Source organism: Hyperoodon ampullatus (genome assembly GCF_949752795.1).
Source record: "Hyperoodon ampullatus genome assembly, chromosome: 17".
Lineage (NCBI taxonomy): Eukaryota > Metazoa > Chordata > Mammalia > Artiodactyla > Ziphiidae > Hyperoodon > Hyperoodon ampullatus.
The window spans coordinates 76,750,212-76,773,845 of record NC_136930.1 but is presented as its reverse complement, the minus strand read 5'-3'; the positions used below and the strand labels follow the sequence as shown (position 1 = coordinate 76,773,845).

The window sequence follows — 23,634 nt, the reverse complement described above, 5'->3', positions numbered from 1 at the left end:
TAATTTCCTTATTATTGTGTTTATTATGTTCATCTTCCCTTCCCACGCCAGAAAATCAAGTCTTTGGGGGCTCACGGTTTTGCTTTTTCTGGTGGGGTCTCATTACATGTGGTGCAACGAATGGGCACTTGACCCTGATGCCACCTAGATACAGCCTTCTCCCATGTATCTCTGTTTCTAGCCCCTGCTGTCCAGCTCTCTCCTGGACTTCACCCTTGCAGGAGTTTTAGGTACCTCGATTTCAAAATATTCAAGACCAAACTCAACTCTGCTTCCTTCTTTGTTGCTACTGTCAACTTCAGTAATATAATAATAGCCAGGTATTTTACCAGCAAAAGCAAGTTTATTTGGGAATAGCCACAGGAATTGCAATTCAGGAAATGCAAGCTATGGTGGACCATAGGCAAATCTAGAAGGAAGGAAAAGGGGGGAGTTGGCAGGGGCTGGTCCCACAGCACAAGGGATGGGATGCTGGTCCCACACATGCTGGGTGTGAGAGCTCCCCCTACAGGCTTGAGAAGTCCCCTTACCTTGGCCCTCCAGCGACCTGCTGGCCACCCTCTTGCCACCGCTTGCCCTTCCATGAGACCCTAGCAAGTAGTGCACGTTTCTGCAAGGCCTGGGCTTCAGGCCCTGAGCTCCCCTGCACCTGGCATATGCTCCTGCCTTCCTGCACCTGACTGACCTGTCCTCCAAGACTCTGCTCAGTTCAGCCCTCAGTGTGTGCTTCTGTCCTACCTTTGCAACTTTATGTGGAGTTGTTCTGCTTGTGCGTCTGTCTCTACACATTACATACCACCTCTGACTCGGATCAGCACCTGCCTTATTCACCTGTATATCGCCAGGACCCCAAACACGGCCCAGCCCAGAGCTGGTGCAGAATCAATATTATTATTATTTTTTTTATTAGTTTCTGCTTTATAACAAAGTGAATCAGTCATACATATACATCTGTTCCCACATCCCCTCCCTCATGCATCTCCCTCCCTCCCACCCTCCCCATCCCACCCCTCCAGGCGGTCACAAAGCACCGAGCTGATCTCCCTGTGCTCTGCGGCTGCTTCCCACTACCTATCTACCTTACGTTTGGTAGTGTATATATGTCCATGCCTCTCTTTCCCTTTGTCACAGCTTACCCTTCCCCTTCCCCATATCCTCAAGTCCATTCTCAAGTAGGTCTGTGTCTTTATTCCCGTTTTACCCCTAGGTTCTTCATGACATTTTTTTTTTTTTAAATTCCATATATATGTGTTAGCATACGGTATTTGTCTTTCTCTTTCTGACTTACTTCACTCTGTATGACAGACTCTAGGTCTATCCACCTCATTACAAATAGCTCAGTTTCGTTTCTTTTTATGGCTGAGTAATATTCCATTGTATATATGTGCCACATCTTCTTTATCCATTCATCCGATGATGGACACTTAGGTTGTTTCCAGCTCCGGGCTATTGTGAATAGAGCTGCAATGAACATTTTGGTACATGTCTCTTTTTGAATTATGGTTTTCTCAGGGTATATGCCTAGTAGTGGGATTGCTGGGTCATATGGTAGTTCTATTTTTAGTTTTTTAAGGAACCTCCATACTGTTCTCCATAGTGGCTGTACCAATTCACATTCCCACCAGCAGTGCAAGAGTGTTCCCTTTTCTCCACACCCTCTCCAGCATTTATTGTTTCTAGATTTCTTGATGATGGCCACAGAATCAATATTATTGAGTGACTGATGGCTGGACAGAGAGAATGCGACTGAGAAGAATCCGCACTGCAGAAAGAAAGGCGTTCTCCTGTCTCTGAGGAGAGACACAAAGCTTGGCCTCCTGGTGGCCCTGGTGGCTCCCTCCAGCCCCCCTTTGGTGGCCGAGTTGGTCCACCAGGAGCTCCAGGTGATGCCAACAGCATTGGTGTGTAAGGTCTGGTCAGAGGCCATTTCCCCGGCCAGGAAGCCCTGCTATCACCGAGACTCCCCCCACCAGCTGCCCTATAAATATGTACAGCAACATTGGGGGATGAGGGAGGAAGGGGGTCCTCTTTCCATGAGGGCAGCCTCTGTGAGGAGGAGAGCTGGGGGACTTGGAGGCTTTTCTGGAACATCCTTTGCTCCAGGCCCCTGCCAAGTGCTCAGAATGCTCACCTTCCAGAATATCAGCTTCCTTCTCGGTGGGGCGCTGTAGCCCGGGCACCTGCATACAAGGTGCATGTGTTCTGATGTGGGAGTCATGGGTGGGGGGTCAACAGGGAGAAGAGAATTCTAGGACACGAAATGGCACATGGGAGGTAAGCTTGGCTCAGCAGGAAAGAGCTGTGCTCACCTAGATTGAATGTTATCCTAACTTGTACTGTCACCAATATACAATCAGGGAGATTTCCCACCTCCTTCTCTCCCACCTCCTCACATTTTAGAAGTTACGTTATTTCTACTTGGTCAGAAAATACATATAAAGTACGTTCTTCCACTCACTTTTTTATTTGGTCACGCCACGCGGCTTGTGGAATCTTAGTTCCCCAACTGGGGATTGAACCCAGGCCACAGCAGTGGAAGCATGGAGTCTTAACCACTGGATGGCCAGGGAAGTCCCACCACTCACTTTTTTTTTTTATGTTAGATCCAAGGTCAGGGCATTAAATGATCACACCATCCATCTTTTTTGCTGAAGTTCCTGTCATCTCTTGGTTGGATGAAGCTTCTGGTACATCCCTCATGTTGGGCTCAAAGGTACAGGATCCCTGAGATCACAGTGTGAGTGGATACACAACCTTTGGTTCACAGTTTCCTTTCCTGTTTGTTTTGAAACTTCTGCTCCATTGTCACTTTGCGTATTGTTGTGGATTTTGAGAAATTTGATGCTAGTCTAATTCTTCTGCTCCTGGAAAGTACTGGACCTTTTTGCCTGGGAACCTTGACTTTTTCTTTATCGTCAACATCTCATGGTTTTTCTAGGCGGTCTCAGACTCGGTCATTGTGGCTTATGTTTTCCTCGTACCTAGTGATCCCTTTCAAGATGTAGATTTAGGTCTTCTTTTATTTCCAGAAACTTTTCTTGGATTATAGTTTTAAGTCTTAGTTCTGTTTCATTGTTTTATTTTCTTCAGGAATTCCAGTTTTCCATACATTATCTCTTCTTTGCCTGTCATCCATTTTGATCACTTTCTCTCTAACACTTCTTACTTCTTCATTTTTAAATTCTCTTTGTTATTTTCCTGCTTTCCTTATTAATTTCATTCAAATCTGTTCTTCCTCATGCATCTTGTCATTCAGTCTTCATTTCTGATTGGTTATTGATTTTTCTTCTATGTTTTCCTGAGTTCCCTTATTTCTTCCTGCTTTTTGTTCATTTCTGTTCTGATTCAAGTTTTTTTTTTTCCCTTTGTTTCCATATCTCCAAATACTTGCAGATTTTTTTTTTTTTTTTTTTTTTTTTTTTTGCGGTACGGGGGCCTCTCACTGTTGTGGCCTCTCCCGCTGCGGAGCACAGGCTCCGGACGCGCAGGCCCAGCGGCCATGGCCCACGGGCCCAGCCGCTCCGCGGCATATGGGACCCTCCCAGACCGGGGCACGAACCCGCATCCCCTGCACCGGCAGGCGGACCCCCAACCACTGCGCCACCAGGGAGGCCCACTTGCAGATATTTGATTCAGTTTGGAGTTACAGTTTCCTTCTATTTTGCTATTGGTTATTTTGGGAATTTTCATGAGCTGAATTGTTTGATCCCCATTTTCTCTCCCTTTGTGTAGTGGTTTTAGAGAGATGGTGAGCTCACCCCTGCATTTCTGTGTACAGAGGTATGGGTTGTTTTACAAGATTCCTAGCCCAAGAGGGACCTCTTGTGTCAATGTAAAAAAAAAGCATAGTTTCGTTACCTGATGGCTTTTGTTTGTGGAAGAGGGGTGTCAGTGGGGAAAGGATGTGTGATGTTTGATTTTTGAAAACTTTCTTTTGTCTCACAGGATCTTAAATTCCCCTTCTAGCTTCTTGTTTTACAGGTAACTCAAAGTTCGGTTGTTTTCTGTCTTATAGTTATGCCACGCTGCCACGGCAGCGACACGGGGCCACGCTCTCAGCTGTGAAGTGTCTTCCTTTCCATCACCTCCTCTGGCCTACTCTGCCGCTGGTGCTGACCCTGCTCTCCAGAGGAAACACGGAGAGTTTAAGACTTGCCCAGTGTCACACCACTGGACCCAGACGCCTGCTGCACTGCCCGTCGTGGGCTGGGGATGGTCACTGGTTTCCTGCCACTCGGGGGTGAGGGCTGCGCCGCCCCTGCCGGCAGGTCGTGTGCAGGCTGCGCAGGAGAATGAAGCCCTCAGCACAGCCCCGATGGGAAAGGTCAACTTGCAAGTGAAGAGCTGGGACAGGGCGGGATGTGCTGGCTGGTCTGTCCTGCACCCTGGTGGTCCCGGCTCTGGGAGAGGCCACAGAAGTGGTCCTTATGTGGCCTGTCCACACCACTGCCTCACATCATGTTCTCTATCCAGTCCAAACCTTCTAGAAGCTTAAAGGATCTTTTCACTGGATGGACCCAACACCTAGTATTTAGGGGTCAGGCTGAGGCAGGTCTTCTGATCATGCTACTGGATGGGTCAGGATTCAGTCTGAGAAGCCGAGCCTTGAGAGTTATGTACACCCACATGTACGCACACCCACACGTACATATGTACACCAGTACATACCCACCACACACACACATACATACGCATACATATACAGGTGTGTGATTTGATTCGTTCCAGGGATGTGACCCCATGAGATCGTGGGGCTCGCTGAGCGGCTTTTTCTTCCCGCCTGATGCTGGAGCTCCACGGCTGAAGGACTGAGCTGATCACTTCAGCGGGGAGGGAGGGTCTGGCCGCCAACCCCACCCTGCCTGAGCCCTACAGCCTCAATTTTCTCACCTGCATGAAGCGGAGAGGAACTTGACCTCAGGGGTTCTCCGTGAGGCCAGATGAGACCCCTTTGGGAGATGCCGGGCCGCTGGGGGGCAAGGCAGGTGCTGGTGAACACTGGTCTCTTTGTTCCTCGGCTGGCAGGACTGTTGCATCCTTACTTGTTTTCGTCCCTCTGTGTCATTGGTTCCCAAACCTGCTCTTCTTCAGAGCCGCCTCGGAATCTTTGAAAAAACCAATTTTTCCAGGTGCCCTGCAAGAGCTGGTGAAACAGTGCCACGGGGGTTAGTGATTCCGGTGGTCAGTCAGGCTTGAGCGGCACTGGAGGGCGAGATCCCCTCGGTGCAGCAGTGGTCGCCGTGGGCTGTTCGTTGGGAACACCTGTGAGCTCAGAGAAAGTGTTCCCCCGCCCCACCCCCGCAGGGGTGCTAATTTGACAGTGGGGCGGGGAAGTGGGCATCTGTCACTAGGATTTTTTTTTTTTTTTTTTTTTTGCGGTACGCGGGCCTCTTACTGCTGTGGCCTCTCCTGTTGCGGAGCACAGGCTCTGGACGCGCAGGCTCAGTGGCCATGGCTCACGGGCCCAGCAGTTCCGCGGCATGTGGGATCCTCCTGGACCGGGGCACGAACCCGTGTCCCCTGCATCGGCAGGCAGACTCTCAACCACTGCGCCACCAGGGAAGCCCTATCACTGGGATTTTTTAAAGCACCCCTGGATGATTCCAGCGGGTAGCCAGTGTCCAGAACTGCTGTTCCTGACACACAGGGGTCGAGTGGTCAGTACGATGGTTCTTCCAAGCAACACCAATTTCTGACCTTTTGGCGTGTTCCTCAACTGTGTGTCACAAGTTTATTTAGAAAAACTAACGTCCGCCCCCTCAGGCTTACAAGTGATGGCGAGGGGTGGGTGGTAAGTACATCCATTCGCAAATTACATAACCTTTCCCACATTCATCTGCTTACAGACTTCCTGGGAGATAAATCGCTAGGCATTACCTGAGCCAGGATGGGGACGGGAATGGGCAAGGGAAACCAGACCACAGCTGACATTCCCGTGTCCTTCAGTGTAAATTCACCCTGGGCTGAGGCTGTGTTCCGTCTGCACAGCTTCTCTCTCATTGTAGCTGGTGGATCACAAGCAGTCTGGAGCTGAGGGCTTTCCTGCAGCCACCGCACTCAGGGGTTTCCTGCCCGAGGATGTGCTGAGGCTGGGGCTTCATGGGGCTGTTCCTCTCCAGGACGCCTGCTCCGTAGGGCTGAGAGCCCACATGCCACCGCCTCTGCCACGTACCCTGGGTTTCTTTCTGGGAGGATTATGAGGCTGAGCAAGGGGACACCCCGAGGGGAGGCTTTTCCACGTTACTCCAGCATAGCCCCCACCCCAATTCTCCAACTCTGGGTGCCCAGAGCCACCCTGGTCCCATGGGTGAGAGCGGCTCTGCTCTGGTCAGCATCCTTGACCCTGAAACCCATTTCTGCATCCCCAAGTGGGCCTCCCCCCAGCCCGCTCTCAGGCGGGAGCCCTTGGCGTGTGCAGGCCTGACGTCTTCGAGTGACACCGCTGTGACTCCCCTCCCTTCCGGAGAGCTCCCGGGCGGACCGTGTGCCTGGGAGTCTGTGGTCTCGCTCAGCTCCCACCGCTGACCTGTCCCCGAGTCCACTGGCTTCTGCAAACCCCGGTGGTCATTGGAGGGCGCCGCTGGGTCTGTCCAAGGCCGAAGGCCGGGAATCTCTGTCCTCAGGAATGTCCTGCTTTGGGGTCACTGCTTCGTCCTCACCCAGTTCTCATGGTCACGAACAAGGACGGGAAATGCGACCACGGCCATCTGCTTCCTGCGCTAAGAGATAGGAAGTCCCAAAGAAAACACCACGTTAAAGGAGCTGGGGCGGGATGCCCAGGACTGCCCACTGGGACAGGACTCCCGCAGCCCTTCGTCCAGCTGGCAGCTCGCGTGAGCCCAGAAGAGAAGGGAACACAGCATTCTGCCTGAGCTTGCTGCCAGCGCCAGGGCTGGGTGGGGACACAGGGCCTGAGGGGATCCCAGGGGGTGCAGAACGGGTCCCTCTGCCCACTGGGTTCATTTGTTCCCTTCTCATGGGGGCCAGGGACAGGGGCAGGGCGAGTGGGTCCACCCAGTGCTGGGAAGAGAGACAGAAGGCCTGCCTCCAAAGGCCAAAGTGCAGGGCCCAGAGGAGCCCTCCCAACCCAAGGGACAGCAGCTCGGAGCTCAGAGCAGCCCCCCAAGGACAGCTCCAAGCGTCAGAGCAGACTCCCCAGGGACAGCTCCGGGGTCAGAGCAGTGACCATGGCACTCACCCCTGGCGTTGGTGGTGCACCAGCGCCTGGCAACCGGCACCCAGCCAGCCTCCACGGGGATGAGAGCTGCAAACAGATGCAGAACTGGCAAACACCTGGCAAACACCTCATTTAAATTCAGTTCAGGGCTGTTGCCCCCCTCTGGGCCCCCCACAGAGCCCTGTCTCAGCCCCTTGCCATGGGCTGAATTGGTGTCCCCCAAATCCATATGCTGAAGTCCTAATCTCATGACCTCAGAACGGGACTGTGTTTGGAGATGAGGTTTTTAGAGGTGATTAAGGTACGTGAGGTCACGAGAGTGGCCCCAAGCCAATCTGACTGGTGCCCTTATAAGAAGAGGAGATCAGGACACAGACACGCACAGAGGGCTGATTACAGGAACTGGGTCACATGGTCCTGGAGGCCGAGGAGCCCCGCACCCTGCTCTCTGGAAGCGGGAGAACAGGAAAGTGGTGCGTAAATTCCCTCTGAGTCCAAAGACCTGAGAACCAGGAGCACCGATGTCTGAGGGCAGGAGAGGATGGACAGCCCAGCTCCAGAAGAGAGAGTGAGTTTGTCCTTCCTGACTTTTTGTTCCATCTGGGCCTTGGATGGACTGGGTGATGCCCACTCACCTGTGGGGTGGTGATCTTCCTTCTCAGGCCCGCCATTCATATGTCAAGCTCTTCTGGAAACACTCTCAGAGAAACACCGGAGATAATGTTTTGCCAGCTACATGGGCATCCCTTAGCCCAGTCTAGTTGACCCATAAAACTGACCATCACAGCCTCCAAAAGGGACGCAGCCCTGTGATACCTTCTGACCTCCAGAACCATAAGATAATTCATGTGTGTGGTTTTAAGCCCCTGAGTTTGTGGTCGTTTATTTCGGCAGCTGTGGGGAACAGGGGCGGTGATCCAGATGGATATGCTCCCCGCCAGCCTCCTGGGAAGGCGTACAGGCGCTGTGACAAGGCCCTGGCTGTGACCGTCTGCTGACATCTCACACTGGTCTTGGCCTGGGGACCCAGCTGGGTCTTGGCCGCCATCTAGCCATTTCCAACCTCTGGCTCAGGTGCCCTGGCGCCACTGCCCACCTGGCCCGTGATCCCCCGGGAAGGCGGCCGCTGTAGGCGGGAAGCCCCCAGCTGGGTCCTGGACCTGTCAGCACCAGCTGCTTGACCTTGCGCAGAAGTGTCACTTCCATCGGATGGACTGTTGGGTGCCAGGACAGGGAGCTGGATGGGTGGTGGGGAGGGGCGGTGTTTTGGGACCGGGTGTCCAGCAGGCACGTCAGGTCCCCACCCACAGCTGGACCTGCCCGCTCAAGGCACCACTTGCTTCCTCCTGTGCCCTCAGGCAGGGGCAGGTTAAAGCCCCAGTGAGGGGTCAGGGCTGTGCTTTCTGCTCTCCCGGACGGGAATCAGGGGCCCAGCTGCACGCAGTGCGCCCGGAGCCCAGAGAAGAGGCTGTCACCAAAGCAGGAGCCCAGGGCAGGCCCTTCAGCCAGTGGCTTCAGACTGAGCCCGACCTGGCTCCCTCCTGCTGCCAAGGGCCGTGAAGGAGGTCAGCTCCAGAGGTGCATGGTGGGGCGTCTGTGCACTCAGAGCTCTGGGGGTTTCAGGGAGGAGGGTTGAAGGGAATCCTGTGAATGCGGGTGAGGGCACCCAGTGTTTCTACAGCGGGTGGGTGTGGCTAACGAGGCTTCTTGTGATGGTAAAAGACTCGGGTGGGGCGTCTCCCATAAGCTTGCACAGGCAGGTGGCACACAGGGGCGGGGCCGTAAGCGTTGCCCTGACAACAGTAACGCGCTTGCTGAGCGTTTACTCTCTGCCAGGCATGGGCTACAAGCAGCCCCCTCGGCGCTTCAGTCATTTCTCACTGCTGACCTACAGGGAGGGATCTCCTACTTTCCCACGTGGCAGATGAGGAAGCCCAGCTGCAGACGAAGGGGCTCACCCGGGGCCTGGAGCTGGAGGGTGTGGGCCTAACATTTGAACCCAGGCAGTGTGACCCCCGAGTTCTGCTCTTATCTGCTATGCTTTCGTAGGGACTGTGTGTGCAAATGTGTGTGTCCACGAGTGTGTGTGCGAGTGGGAGTACATGTGAATACGTGCATATGCATGAGAGCATGTGAAAATGCAAGAAACAGAGAAACCCAAAATGACTAGCTTCAAGATGGCAGAGGTTTATTTCCCTCCCAGGTAAAGGGGTCCTGAGCTAGGCAGTGCAAGGCTGGTATAATGGGTCCGGACCCCTTCCTCCATGCTGCCCTGCCATTCTCAGTATGCCGCCTCATGGTGCAAGGTGGCTGCTGTGCTCCAGCCATCATTCCAGTCACAGGAAGGAGGAAGGAGAAGAGAAAGATATGCCATCTCTACCTAAGGGCTTTGCCCCCCATCCCCAGCTAGGCCTTGATGTTTCCATTAGTAAGGAAAGGGGAGAATGGAAAGTGGGAGACTATTCTGCCTGCTGGGATACTTGACAGGCAGGATAGGGTTCTGGGCTTCCCAGCCCAGGGGATGTTGAGCTGGTGGGGATCAGGGGTCCTCTAAGCCTTGTTCTGTACTGCTCTGATGGGGAAACTGAGGCCCAGGCCCAGGCCTCCTCCTTCCCACTCCAGGGCTCTGTCCTGTCACCAGTCAAGAAGGCCAAGTGCCCAGCAGCCAATGACACCAGCCCAGCCAGAGCAGACGCTGGGGAAGCCGAGGTTCTCCTACCCGGTCCCCTCCCACTTCTCCTCTCCTCTTCTCCTCAGGAGCCCAGAGCCCATGTCACCCCTCCCTGATGCTGGTGGCCTGACCGCCCCGTTCACTGCCCCTATGCCCCCGGCACCCACCAGGCTGAGCGGTCGGCTGCAAAGTCCCATCTCGGCCACCCCTCCAGCCACCCTCTCTTTTCTCTTCTTCTTCCAGCCCCTCATTAACTCCACCCCCAAACCCCAGCAGCCTCCCGGGGTGGAGGGCCCTTCCTCCTATAGGCCAAGGAGGCCTTCCTCCCAAAGTCTCCTCCCCCAGCTGGGCTGCCCATCACATGGATGGAGGTGTTTTGTTGGTGGGAAGTTGGGGAGCTAGTTGGGGTGGTCTCCCCCCAGGCACATGGTGAGTGTTTACCAGGGGCGGGAGCTGGGTGGACCCACCCTGTGAGCAGCTGAGGCCTGCACCTAAGGCCCACGTGCTGGCCATCCTGCCACACACAGGCAGGGAGAGGAGGCCAGGGTGCTAGATGGGGAAACTGAGGAAAGGCAGATGTGGCTGTGAGGAACCAGTGCTGGCCGGATCATTACAGACGCTTCCAGTTTATTCTCCAAAGCTGGGGTGAGGGCAGGGGAGGGGAAGGGAGGGGAAGACAGTGGACAGAGTGCTGACCAGCCAGGGTATAAGCCGGGCTGGGGGTGGGGGTGGGACCCACACACACACTCAGAACCCCATTGCCTGAAAGCCGGCAAGGAGGCTGAGCAGGAGAGTGGGGGCCACAGTTGAGGGTCTACCCTGGGGGCCACCTGCCCCACTTCCCTGGGGGTCCTGCCAGGGCGGGATGTTGCACAGGCTGGCCTGGCAGCAGGATATGGTCGTCAGGGATCCATCCACCGTCCTGCTGATGGGCTGACACGTGTCTGCACACCACCCCGAGTAGGTGGTCCGGGGACCTGACTCTGGGTGGGAAGGGGGTGGTGGAGAAAGTGCGTCACACTGTAGGGACGAGGCCCCGCACACACGTGGGAGATGGGCTCCTCCCGTCCGGCTGCCCCAGGGTGGCCTGCTCACCAGTATTCCAGTGGGAGACGATGGTTTTGCAGGTCTTGGGGAGGATGCAGTTCTGCATCTGTTTGCAGCTCTCATCCCTGTGCAGGGACTGGCAGGAGTAGCACCGCAGCAGCACTGGGAGGCCGGGTGGGCTCAGTCCCCAGCGCGCCCCAGCTCACCCACGCCTCCCACCTCCAGCCTCTTCACCTCCGAGGCCTTTTCCCAGCTCCCTTCCAACCCACCCATCCTCAGCTGATCCCCTCGAGCCCTGCGCCGCTGCCTCAGGACTGGCCCCCCCTTCCCTCCCCTCGTCCTGCCCCACCAGTGCCAGGATGCTCATGTCCTTCTGAACAGGACTCCACCCCAGGGCCTGTGACTCTCCGGTCTCCCCATCCCGGGCTCCGCTGTGCTGCTGTCTGCCTGGTGAACTCCTGTCTAACCTCTCTGCCCCGACACCACTGTCCCTCCCAGGAATGGCTCCTTCTCTAGGCCTCCCTACTCTGGACGGCAGTTGAGAGTCACGGTCAGGGTGAGAGGTGAGGGTGTGCTGAGTGTCAGGGGCCCCTCCTCACCCCTTCCCCCATGAGGGAAGGGAAGCTCACAGGCGGAGGCCTTTGCCTGTCATGTCCTCACTGTCAGCCTCGCGGACCCATGCATGTGCTGGTAAAGGGGGACACGTGCCCCGCCTGGGGTCGGGGTGGGCGGGTACCTGTGCCTCTGCCGCCTGCAGTCATGCTGGCCTCGTCGTCCTCCTCATCATCCTCCTCATCATAGCCTTCGGGTCCAGCGTCCACGTCATCATCCTCGACCTCCTGCGCCCGCCCTCTGCCTGGCCGCGCAGGGACGCCTGTAAACCTCCACTACCCGGGCACAGAGGACACGTGCTCGGGGTCCAGTGCCGCGCCCCCACCCTCGATCCATCTGCCCCCTTCTCAGTCCCTCTGTCCTCCCCGCTGCCTCCCAAGTTGGTGAGGTCACTGCCTGGGTCTCTGAGCCCTGGCCCTGCTTCCTTTTCTGTGTGTAGCCTGGCATTGTCCTTACCAGCAACACTAGGGGTTGTGCGCTGGCCCTTTACAGCAGCTGGCCTGTAGCCGTCAGGATGGCCTGTCCATTTCACAGAAGAGGAAACTGAGGCTGGGAGAGGAGAGGGCACCCCAAAGCCTGCCTCTCTGAGAAGTTGAGCCTGGGGTTGGGTGGGGAGGGAGCCCGTGCCCCCAGGGCCTGGCTGGGCCGGGGCTGGAGGTTCGGGGACCCATGGGAACCCAGGACAGCCCCATCCAACTCCCCGTGGCCTCGGCCTCCGGCTGCACTCCCTCCTTCTTCCCAAGCCCTGTCTTGCCCCCAGGCTGGATGATCCTGGGGGTCCTGTGCGCCTGGACTATGCTGTCCCCTTCACTGCAGGGTCTCCCCTCACTCCGAGTACCTTGCTGCCCGCAAAGCAGCAGGGCCAGCAGGACAGCCACCAGCGCCTTCATCCTGCCGGAGCTGCCGCGTCTGCTCACCCGGGTCCTTGCTGGGCCTCTGGATTTGTGGGAAGTGGGACAAAGGACATTGCCGGGGGCTTCCCGGAGGCCCTGGACCCCCCAGCTCCAGCCTCAAACAATGGGCCTCACACTGGCCCCCAGGCCAGGCACTGGGCCAGGGATGGTCATTTCCCTCCCTGACTCCAGGGGCTGGGTGGGGGAGGGGAAGTCATTGTGGTTGGCCTTGGGGCGTCCCGTCCACCTGTGTGGCTCTGCCCTGGCCTTGGGGCCTCAGCCCAGTAGTGCGGGCCAGCCAGCCCACTGCCCCATGTCTGGACCCCAAGGACCCGGGCCCAGGCCACACAGCCCCAGGAGCCTGGCCTCACGGGCCCTCCAGCTGCAGACCACTGACCAGGCACCTACAGCAGTGAGTCATCATCGACATTCCGGGGGCCTTGTTAAGAGGATTTCAAAGAAAAGCACAATTGCAGTCCTCCCACTAGGCCTGCCTGTCCCGCCAGCACTGCGCTCGCCCACTGGCTGCTGGCTGCCCTCCCTCCCACCTCAGGGCTTCGTCCTGGCTGTTCCCTCTGCCTGGAATGCTGTTCCTGCCGTCCATGAGGCTGTCCCACCTGCACAGGCCTTACCTCCTCAGAGAAGCCTTCCCACCATCACCTCACACCCTATCCGTCCCTTGCGTTTGGCCCCTGCCCTCCAGAGCTCCACATGGGCCATCCGGGGCGGGGTGGAGGCCTCCTGGGGAGCCGCTGGGAGCCTGCCTTTCCGGCCACTGTGCTCCTGCCCGTGCTGCGCTGTGTGTGGGCCTGGGCTGCCCCACTCTCCCGTGCCTCCCCTGCGGGCCGCAGACTGTGCACAGGGGCTGCTGAGAAGCCCCTTCCTGGAGGCCATGGAGAGGAGGGGGCAGGAGGCTAGATTGGGGCCTGGAGCCAGGGACGCGAGCCCGCCCACTGTTTGCGTGGCCCACTCCCTGAACTTGCCCAGCCTGAGTTTCCCCAGCGGGTGGAATATTCTCAGGGACCACCTGCAGCAGAGGTTGAGAGCTGGCTCTGGGGTAAGACCGCCTGAGCCTGAGCCCCGTCCTGTTCTCCCTGGTTCTGTGGGCTTCAGCGCTCTCACAGTGGTCGTGGCCATGAAGAGCCAGTGCCCGCTGGCGTGTAGGACGGCTCCCGTCACAGTCCCCACACGGCCAGCTGGGATGACACTTCTCTGAAGTCTCAGCCACCAGGTGTCATCATCCCTCCCCCATTCCTCTGGACCAGTGCACTCTCGCCTTCCAGTGGGCAGTGGGCCGGCCTGGCCATCCTCAGCTTCTGCAGGAAGCTGCCCGGCCTCCGTTATCAGCTGCCCCCAGCCCTTCCCCACCCAGAGGCCAAAATGACTCTCCAGCCAGGGTCTCACTCAGTCTGGTGCTCACGGCCCTGGACCTGCCCTCTTCACTCCTCAGGCCTGTGTCCACGGCCACCCCACCCAGCTGCCCCCGCAGACCCGGCTTCCTCCTGCAGGTGCTTTGATCTGGGGTCACAGGAGCTGCTCCCAGGAAGGGCTCCACAGGGGTTCCCAGGACCGTTAGGGAGCAAGGAGGCTTCACCCACCGCCTGTCCCCCCAGACGGGCCCAGCTCCTCCTCGGCCGAGGTGCAAATAATACTAGCACATTTAATTCACTAAGTAAAATTAAATGTCATTTTACTTGTCCTCAACAACTCTAGGGCTGGGTAGTGTTACCATCACTGCTTTACCGACAAGGAATTACTGCAGAGGTTCAGCTCCGCCCTGACTGCCCCGCCCACCCTGCCCCAGGCTGCCCCTCCCCCCTCCTCCCCCACAGTGGGCGCTGCTGCATCCCAGCAAGGGGGCTGGGGGCTGGTCCCGCTCACGCGGACGCAGTCACATGGCCAGGCCTGGCCAAGGCTGGTGGCCCACAGGAGTGCACGAGGCCCCCAGCCCTCACGTCAGAGTGAGTGTGGGGACCCCCCTCCACCCCCCCAGACATTCTGGCCTCAGACACGCCTGCTGGTGGCACTCTCTGACCCCAGGCTTCCGTGACAAGGGCCACCCCTGAAGACACCCCGGGTGGGGACATGGCTCCCTCAGACCCCAAGGGCCAGGGTTGAGGGCAGGTGGCCCTGTGGGCGCCCGGGGCCCACCTTAGAGCCTCTGCCCTTCTATGTCAGGGCTTTCTCTCTCAGCCTTGCCCACACGCACCAGCGCTCTTTTTGGGCAGCCTGGGGGTCCAGCTTCCTGCCTGCAGACCCCTGCCTGGTGTGGGCCCGGCCTTGCCTGCTCTGCCCTGCTCGGTCGGGCTGGCTCCCGTGAATGGCCCGTGGGCGCAGCTGGTGTGGGTCCCCTCCCTGCCAGGCCTGGCCTCCCTCTGGCCGAGTGAGTTGAGTGGGTCACCTTGTTCCTCCTGGCGGCAGCGCAGCTTTGTCCTCAGACCTTGGTGCCGGCTGTGGACAGGGCACACTGGCTGTCCACACCCTGTCCGGCCCTGGCAGAGGGGGGAGGTGGTAGGGGAAAGGCATGAGCCCTGATCTCTCTCTGGGGAGCCGCGTGGCCCCGGCCTGTGCTATGAACCCCCACTCTGGGCCTCTGGGGTCACCACAGTGAACCGGACCCAGACCTGGGGAGGGATGGACAACGCTTCTGACTGAGGGGTGGAGGTCTGGTGCTTGTGGGTGCGGGAAAGGCATCTGCCCTGCCTGGCAGCACACAGCCACGGGCCAGTGGGGCCTTTGAGGGCAGATGTGGGCTGCAGATGCGCTGGCCCTCCTGCCCCCCTCCCTGTTCCGGGCTCCTTCCCACCCTCTCTGTAGCCAACCGTCTCCGCCTCTGGGAGCAGAGGGAGGGCCTTCCTTCTCAGATCAGAGTCCAGACCGTCCTCCCCGGTGGTCAGGGGGCCATGAGGGGTCTCTCGTGGGCTCTCTCTCTGCTTCTGATGGCCCCCCAGTGACTGGCCAGGCAGGCAGCTGCCAGGGACTGTGATGAGGCACAGCCTCGTTCTTTCCTGAAATGCATAACTGAGAAACAGGCAGGTGCGGGTGGGCCGGCCAGAGGCAGCAGGCTCCGGGTGGTCTCAGGGGGCCGACTCCCCTGCGCCCCGGGACCCCGTGAGGAGACACATCAGGGTGTGAGGAGCCATCTGTTGATTCCAGGCCACCACGCTCCATTTGTTCAACGCGCCCCCGTCCCACCTCCACACTTCCACACCCCAGGTTAATTTCCTCTAACCCTTGGACGCTCTCGGCCCATCCACATTAACCTCGGAGAGGCTCACCTCTCCTTGCCCCCCGAGCCCCACCACGGACCCCTGGTGTCCGGTGCCAGCTGCGGGGCTGCCTGTGGTGCCCCCCCTCAGCCCACGGCGCCTGTCAGCTCGCCCTGCTCCTGCACCCTCAGCTCACCCGCCCCCTCCCGACTCCTATGAGAAGCCAGGCCTCTGGGGGCAAGGGCCCCGAGGTTGCCACCCTGCCCACCCTGTGCCCAGCGTCACCCACCCTCTGGATGTCCCCTCCTGCAGCCTCCCCATCCCCGGCATCCTTCTCCTCTCCTGTGCCTTCAGCTTCCCTCTCTTCTGTCTCCTGGCTCTTCTTCCTCCCCCCCCACCATTTTTTTTAATTGGTAAAATACACATAATATAAAATTTGCCATGTTGACCATTTTTAAGTGTAGAGTCCAGTGGCCTTAAGGACATTCACATTGCTGTGCAGCCATCACCACCGTCTGTCTGCAAAACTGAAACTCTGTCCCCATTAAACCCTCATTCCCCGTCCCCCTCCCCTGCGTAAAGTCCTCGAGGTTCATCCATGTTGTAGCTCGCGTCAGAATGTCCCCCCTTTTAAGGGCCGAATAATATTCTGTTGTATGTAGAGACCACATTGTGTTTATCCTCCGTCTGCCGCGGGCTGCCGGGCCACCGCCGTGCTCTAGGCGCTGCGAATAGTGCCGCTGCGGACACGGGCGTGCAGACGTCTTTTCCAGTCCTTGCTTCCAATTCCTCGGGGTCTGTGCCCAGAAGTGGGACTGCTGGATTGCATGGTGATTCTGTGTTTAATTTTTGGACTGGTTCCTCTCCTTCTGCATGTAAACACACTCAGGTGTCTCTCACTAAGAAAATAAAAACAAGTCCTTGAAAAGCCACCCTTTTCCTTAACTCTCCACCCAAACTTCCTCCCATCTCCTTCCTTGGGCAGCTCTCGGACGGCGATGTGGGGACATCTCCACGTGCCAGGAGCTGCGCTCTCACCCAGGAGTGAGCCCTCTAACACCACCACGGACCCCTGGCCTCCACGCCGGCACGAGGGCCGGAGCACCCAGACTTGGGCTGAGGCTGCTCTGGCCCCGCCCACCGCCGGCCCCACCCACCGTCGGCCTCGCCCACCCCTGCCTATAGGGCGGCAGGCCTTGGTGCTGGCGCCCCCTGGGGAAAATGCGCTGGCGAGGGGCACATCCTGCACGGCATTTATTTCCTGGCAGTAGGGACCCACCTCCCCTGCACTGAGCTGTTACCGCTGAAAGTAATTTTGTAGGGATTCTCTGCAGCCGGAGAAAGGGATGAAGAAGCTCTTTGTGTCCTGCGTCGGGGAGCGCTTACGCGGGCTAGGCGGCAAGAGGGGGCATGGGGGGGCTTGGCACTCTGTGCAAAGACCTCACGTCTGCCCTGCGCCCGCCCCGCGCTGCCCGCCCCGCAAGCTTGGACCTAGGACGCCGGGAAGAAAGGAAAGCCGCTGATGGCTGAGCTCGGGACCGGGGTCTGCACCTGGTGGGGGGGCGTCACTTAAGTCAAACTTGGCGGCAGGGACGCGCCCCCGCGAGAAGCCAGGGCTGCGGTCCCGGGCGAGCAGGCGCCGCTCCCCGGGCCGTGGGCGGGGCCCTCAGGGGTCGCACGGGCCCTCCCGGCCGCAGCGCTTCTCCCGCACAGGGAGAGCAGTGGGACCCGCGTCCCGGGACGTCCCACCTGGACTCCCGGCAGGTGTGGTGGCAGAACTTCAGGTACAAGGTTTTTGCCAGCAGTCCTGCTGGGGAAGGGGGTGGTGGGAGAGGGGCCAGGTGAGACCCCTGGGGGGAGTGGGGAGGAGGGGCTGGGGGAGCCCATGGCGGGGCGTGTGGATGAGGAATCTGAGACTCAGGGATGGGCGGACTGGCCCAGGCCCTGAGCTTGGGGGGGTCGACGTAGGGAGTGCAGCTGGGGTGCAGGGCCCTGCCCACTGCCTGAGGAGCTAGCTGAGTGGGAGGCTGTGGCTCCAGGATCCCGTGGGATGGGGGTGGGGCAGGGGATTCTGGGTGATCAATATAAATAAATATATATTTATTACAAATCACAATATCACACCAGCTGACCATTGTGGACCACCAGGAGCTGGTTCTGATTCTGCCTGTGATCTCTAGGCTTTCCACCCTGATTTCCATCTCCACCGTCAGCTGGTGGTCATAATGTAGGCAGATAGGGTAGGGGGTCCCTGGAGGAAGAGAACCAGATATAACTTTCTTGCCACAGTGGGGCAGGAGGTAGTGGCCCCAGGCTGAGCAGCTGGAGCTTGTCTCCTGTTGACACTTCAGATAAAGATAATGGCAAAAGCAGCAAGGAGCTGGGCCCTGTTTGTGTAAAAGATAAGGAGGCCACATTTTTCTCAATCTAGGAGTCAAGTAGACCTCCCAGACCACACATGTGCAGAAAAGTTCCTCGGGAGTCAGGGAAGGGAGGGGGCACCAGCCCATAATATGTCCTGCCAACCTCCCAGAGACCCTTGTGTAGAATCCAGCTTGGCTAAATGATGCGTGTGCACATCAGAGAGAGCCCTGATTCAGACCAAATATGGGCACGAAGCAAGACGCAGCAAGATGATTGGCTAGAGGGAACCTGGAACACTGCCTCCTTATAAGTGATTTAAACTACCCCTTTGGCACACGACCCTCTCTCTGATCACGCTTGTTTGTTCTTTCACATGTATTTTGCTTCTAATAAATGCTTTACCTGCTTTGCTATGTGTCTCTTTGCTGAATTCTTTCTTCAAAGAAGACAAGAACCTAGGCCCTGCTTTAAGCCCACTAGCCCTTTTGTCTAGTGCTAGGATTCAGCGCTCTCACTGTCATGGCCCTGGATCTGATCCCCAGTCAGGAAACTAAGCACCTACTTCAAGCCATTGTACCCTGCAGCCCCTCAAGATAATAAGAGAAGCCATTTTAGGCCTAAGCTATTTTGTGATCTAAGCCTGGCCACAGTGCTTGCCCTTGACCAGGCCAGGGAAATAACTTAACCATAACAGAGTCAACAAATCAATCACCAATACTCCCAGTTCTGCTTCAAAGGTAAAGAATAGCCTGACGCACATTCTTGAGCTATATTACAGGGTTCGAACCCCCTCGAACAATCAGCCACCAGACTAACTGGAACCAGAAAACTGATGATGCTGACCTTTGCTGGCTGTCGTGACTTCAATCAACTAAGACCTGGCCTCTGCCAACCCAGGATGACTCTTGAATTCAATGACTCAACAGCACAAGAGTTTTTGCATCTCTTCACTCTGTAATCATCAGTTTTTGGAATAATGCCCCTCAAGCTCACAAGGTGGTTGCTGCAGTTCCAGACATCACATACAAGCTTGACAACCCAGAGAAGAAGGGGACCCATTTTTCATGCCATGAGTTTGTTTGTTTTTAGTTATAACCAACATAGAGAAAAATGCTCCAATCACAAATTCATGCTGATGAATTTTTACAAAGTGAAAATATCCATGTAATCAGCCTCTAGATCAGAAAACAGTTCACTAAGAGCACCTCAGGAGGCCCCGTCATGTCCCCTTCAGTCACCCTCAAGGGTGAGCAGTATACTGATGTCTGATGTCATGGATTAGTAGTGCCTGTTTATATAATTGGAATCATACTGTTCCCTGTCTGGCTTCTTTTACTCAAGTAGGCTTCTGAGATTCATCTGTATTGTTGTGGCTGGATATCATTTGCCTCTTCCAAGTGCTATACAGTATTGTGTCACGTGAATATACCACAAGTTATTTACCCTACAGTGGATGAGCTTTGGATAATTTTCCGTTTTTGGCTGTTTCTAATAGTACTGCTATGAACAGTCTTGTAGATGTCTTTTTGTTTCCTTCATGAAAAGAATTGTGATATAATTTACATACAGCTAAGTATATAACCTTTAAGTGTACAGATTGATGAAATTAGATATATATATAATATATATGTAGCACATATATAATATATATACATATATATGCAATGTAGCCACCACTCACATCAAGATACAAAGCATTCCAGAAACCCAGAAGGCTCCCTTGTGCCCCTCCTTCTAGAGTCTATTCCCTGAAGTTCATCACAAATTGTTTCTTTTAAAACCCTGCATAACCGGCATCAGCTACTTTGTATCCCACTTCTCCTATCCAGCCTTGTGCTGTGAATCACCCACACAGCTGTATGTACTGGTAGTCCATGCACTCTCATTTTTGTTGTTGTGCTGTGTTCCATTGTACAGAAATACCAGGGCCATTGCCTAGTCTACTGCTGGTGGCATTTGGCCAGTTTTGGCTTTTATGAAGGACACTGCTCTGGACATACTTTACACATGTTTTGGTGTAAATAAGCCCTCATTTCCATTGGGCAGGTACCAGAGGTGGAATATACGTAGGATTAGCTTCAGTTGGTATTGCCAAACATTTCCCCAAAGTGTTTCCTCCAGTATTGCAAGAGGGTTCTGGTTGCTCCACAACCTTGTCAACACTTGGTATTGTCAGTTTTAAAAAACTTCAGCCCTTCTGGTGGGTGTGTAGTGGTGCTTCATTGTGTTTTTAACTTTATGGGTGTGGAAATTGATGAACGGATTCTAAAATTTGTATGAGACCAGCCATACATTAGAGGCCTCTCGACTCTCCAGTTTTGTCCTTCCTGCCCTGCATCATTGCCAGAAGCTCTGCTTGTTTCCTTTCCCCCAGGAGTGGCCTCTCCCTTGACCAGAGCCAGATCCACAGGCTCCCGGCAGCCCCAAGACAGCGGGGGAGGTGGTGGTGAATTTTCGGGTCCAGCCTACGGATTTCCTACTCCCTCTTTCCCTTATTGCTTCTCCAGGTTTCTAGTGTCTTAAAAAATGGTTTCTGTGATTTATCTGCCTTTTCTTGTCTTCAGTGGAAGCATGAACCTGCCACAAATGACTTTGTCCTCCTGAGAGCAGGGTCGGCCGAGTTTCTCCTTTATGGTGAGGGACCTTTTCCATAAACCCTCCCTTCAGACATCCTCTTTGGCCAGAATTGCTTTCTAAGCCTTTGACTAAACTAATTACCAACCGATGTTTCACCCCACCTGGCTGACACTAGGAAGGATTTACCCCCGGGCAGAGGTCACCTTCACAGAAAGGTGCGCACCTGAACAAAATTTGGATTCTGTCCAGGAAAAGGGTGCATGGACATTAGGGAAGCAATGGGGCCTAGTGGTGTTCAAGGTCATTGTCCAATCAGAATGATGCTAGCCATGCACAGCCTCCGCAGCTGGGTTAGGGGTGTAGATATGGACAAAGTGTCGGGGAGAAATCATCTGAGCATTTATGAAGCCTGACATTTTACTAAGATTTCTACCTGCATCCTATCACTTGGCCCACGCGCTGACCGCATGCATCAGGGATCCCATCTTTGCATGGGAAAACCAAGGGGAGCAGAGAATTGCCCAAGGCCACACAGCTGGTGAGCAGCACAGTGGGACCCCGGTCCTTCTATGTCTGTTTTATAAGATGCAAAATTTCTTTTGATAGGGGGACCCAGCAGGATGACCCCGGGAGAAAGAAAGGCAGAACTCTGTAACTTATAGTGTGTCCACACGGGGTTGCACCCAGGGGCGGGGTACTGCAGGCTGGGGCAGCGTGTGTGGCCTGTGGCGGGGGGTCAGCTGGAGCACTGGGCTGTTCCTCACTGCCTGGTACCCGGCCGTGGGGCGGTTAGGGTGGGTGTACAGTGGCCTGGAGTGTGAGAGCTTTAAGGAAAGAGGTTGGGTGTGCACTTAAGTGGCTGCTCAAGAAGGGGAAATGACCGCCTCTAGCCAAGGCCTCAAAACCTGGTCAAGACAGCGCAGTAAAAACTATATTACACTGACAACAATGATTGCTTTTGTAATAAGAAAAAAAACCCTCTAAAAATAAAAATATATACAAGCAAAACAAAACAAACCTGTATTACAGCAGAGCTGGGACCTGAACCCAGGTCCTTCTATCCCCAAACTCCCATTTCCCCCTGTGACTGGTCCCAGTATCCCCTTTTGGGACTCCTAGATCCGGACTAACTTAAAGGAAGACAAATCTAGTTAGTGGCACAAATTTGGGGAATTTAAAAAATCATTCTCATGCAGTCACTGAGCCATATGGGGACAGGGTCCAGCCCCTCGCTACGTGCACATTACGGAAAATGCAAACATCTTACTATAAAAATTTCCAAATGTTCACAACAGTAGAGCCTTGTGACATTGTGATTGATAACAGGAAACATATTGGTCTTCACCTGCTCCTGGCACAAAGCTCCCCAAACTCTTGGAATTTCCTAAGTGACCAGAGTCTTAAAGGTGTTTCTTGTCATATTAATGAGGTGACTTTTGGAAAGCTCCTCAGTTACCTAAGGAGGGGGCTGGTTGCCAGGAGAACCAACTTTGTGGTTAGAGGGTTCCAACTTTCAGTCCCACCCCCAGATGTCCAGGGAGGGGAGAGGGGCTGGGGGTTGAATCAGTTGACAATGGCCAATGATTTAATCAACCATGTCTATGTAATAAAGCCTCCATAAAAACCCAAAAGGATGGGGTCAAAGAGTTTGTGGGTTGGTGAACCAGACATACCGCCATGTCAGACCCCAAACTCCATGGGGACAGAAGCTCCTTAGTTTGGGACACGTGACATCGTGGACTTAAAATTGGCATCTGAAGTGGGGACTGTCTTGTGGGACTGAGCCCTTAACCTGTGGGATCTGATGGTGTCCCTGGGTAGATGGTGTCAGAATGGAGTTGATTTGTAGGCTCCCTGGCTGGTGTCAGGGGTCGCTTGGTGGTGTGGGGAACCCCCCATGCTGGAATTGGTGTCAGAATATTGAGTGTCCAGTGAACCCTGAGTCCCAGCACCCAACTTGTACAACCACACTTGGCTCTCCTCGCTCCACCTCTTCTGTCCTTTCTTGATGGAGTATTTAAAAACAACCCTAACCTTCATTTCACCCCTAATACCACAGCATGAACCTCTTAAATAGGATGTTTTCTTACATAATCACAAAGCCTTACCATACTTATCAAAATGTAAAACAATCCCTTACTATTATCTAAATCCTGTTTGTGTTTATATTTCCCTGGTTGTGCGTCTGTTTAGCTTCATGGAAACGTGGTGCTAACAAGGGCATCTGTGTGGGGCTGTGTGTCTCTCAGGGTTTCTGAAAGTCCATCTTTATCTAAGACAACTGCCCCGGCTCTTGTTTTGTGTCATCACATTGGTCTTTTAAGGAAAGCGGGTCAGTTTTCCTGCAGGATGTTCCACGTTCTAGATTTGGTGTCATCTGGCTCACTGCCCTAGCTTCCGTATTTCCCACAGACTGGAAGCCAAGGCTATGGCCCTGATTAGATTTGGGCTCCCTTTTCTGGGAAGGACATCTTATGGGAGTGCTTTCTCCTCTTCGAATCTCATCCAGGGCATGTAAAGTCTGGTTGTCTCAGTCCAAGGGAGCCTTAGGTGGACCAGCAGCTTCAAGCATCTGATGATTTTACCGTATTCATGGTCAATGACCGACTTGCCCACCTGGGCCCTGAAAGGCGGCCCATTGCCGGAGCTCAGAACCAGCTGGAAGGGCACCCCCCTCCCCTGCGGGGCCACTCGGGCTGTTGTCCCTGCTGCTTTCAGGCCCGCCCTTCTTCTTGCCCCTGCCAAGCGCTCCCCAGGAAGTGTCCCCCATGCTCCTTGGTCTTGGAACCTGCTTCCAGGAGGCCCGCCCTGCTGCCCCACAGAAGCCAACTCTGCCCAGGTTTCTGTAATTTCCTTTTAATGTCCTTGTGAGCTCATGGCTTTCATATATTCAGTGTGTTTTAATAAATTACAGTCATTATTTTTAAAATACACTTATTTATTTAATTTATTTATTTTTGGCTGCGTTGGGTCTTCGTTGCTGCACGCAGGCTTTCTCTAGTTGTGGCGAGCAGGGGCTACTCTTCGTTGCGGTGTGAGGACTTATTGCGGTGCCTTCTCTTGTCGTGGAGCACGGGCTCTAGG

At 55.4% G+C, this 23,634-nt stretch overlaps 1 protein-coding gene across 1 annotated transcript; it reads right to left on the bottom strand.

Annotated features, from left to right (window-relative positions):
* Nucleotides 1-10,503: 10,503 nt before the first annotated feature.
* Nucleotides 10,504-12,397, bottom strand: GPIHBP1 (glycosylphosphatidylinositol anchored high density lipoprotein binding protein 1; the record flags this gene model as incomplete). Its single annotated transcript, XM_079722328.1, has 5 exons — nucleotides 10,504-10,831; nucleotides 10,944-11,057; nucleotides 11,632-11,769; nucleotides 11,964-12,056; nucleotides 12,346-12,397. The coding sequence occupies 5 exons, from the start codon at nucleotides 12,395-12,397 to the stop codon at nucleotides 10,596-10,598; spliced, it is 633 nt and encodes a 210-aa protein (XP_079578454.1). The 3' UTR covers nucleotides 10,504-10,595.
* Nucleotides 12,398-23,634: the final 11,237 nt, after the last annotated feature.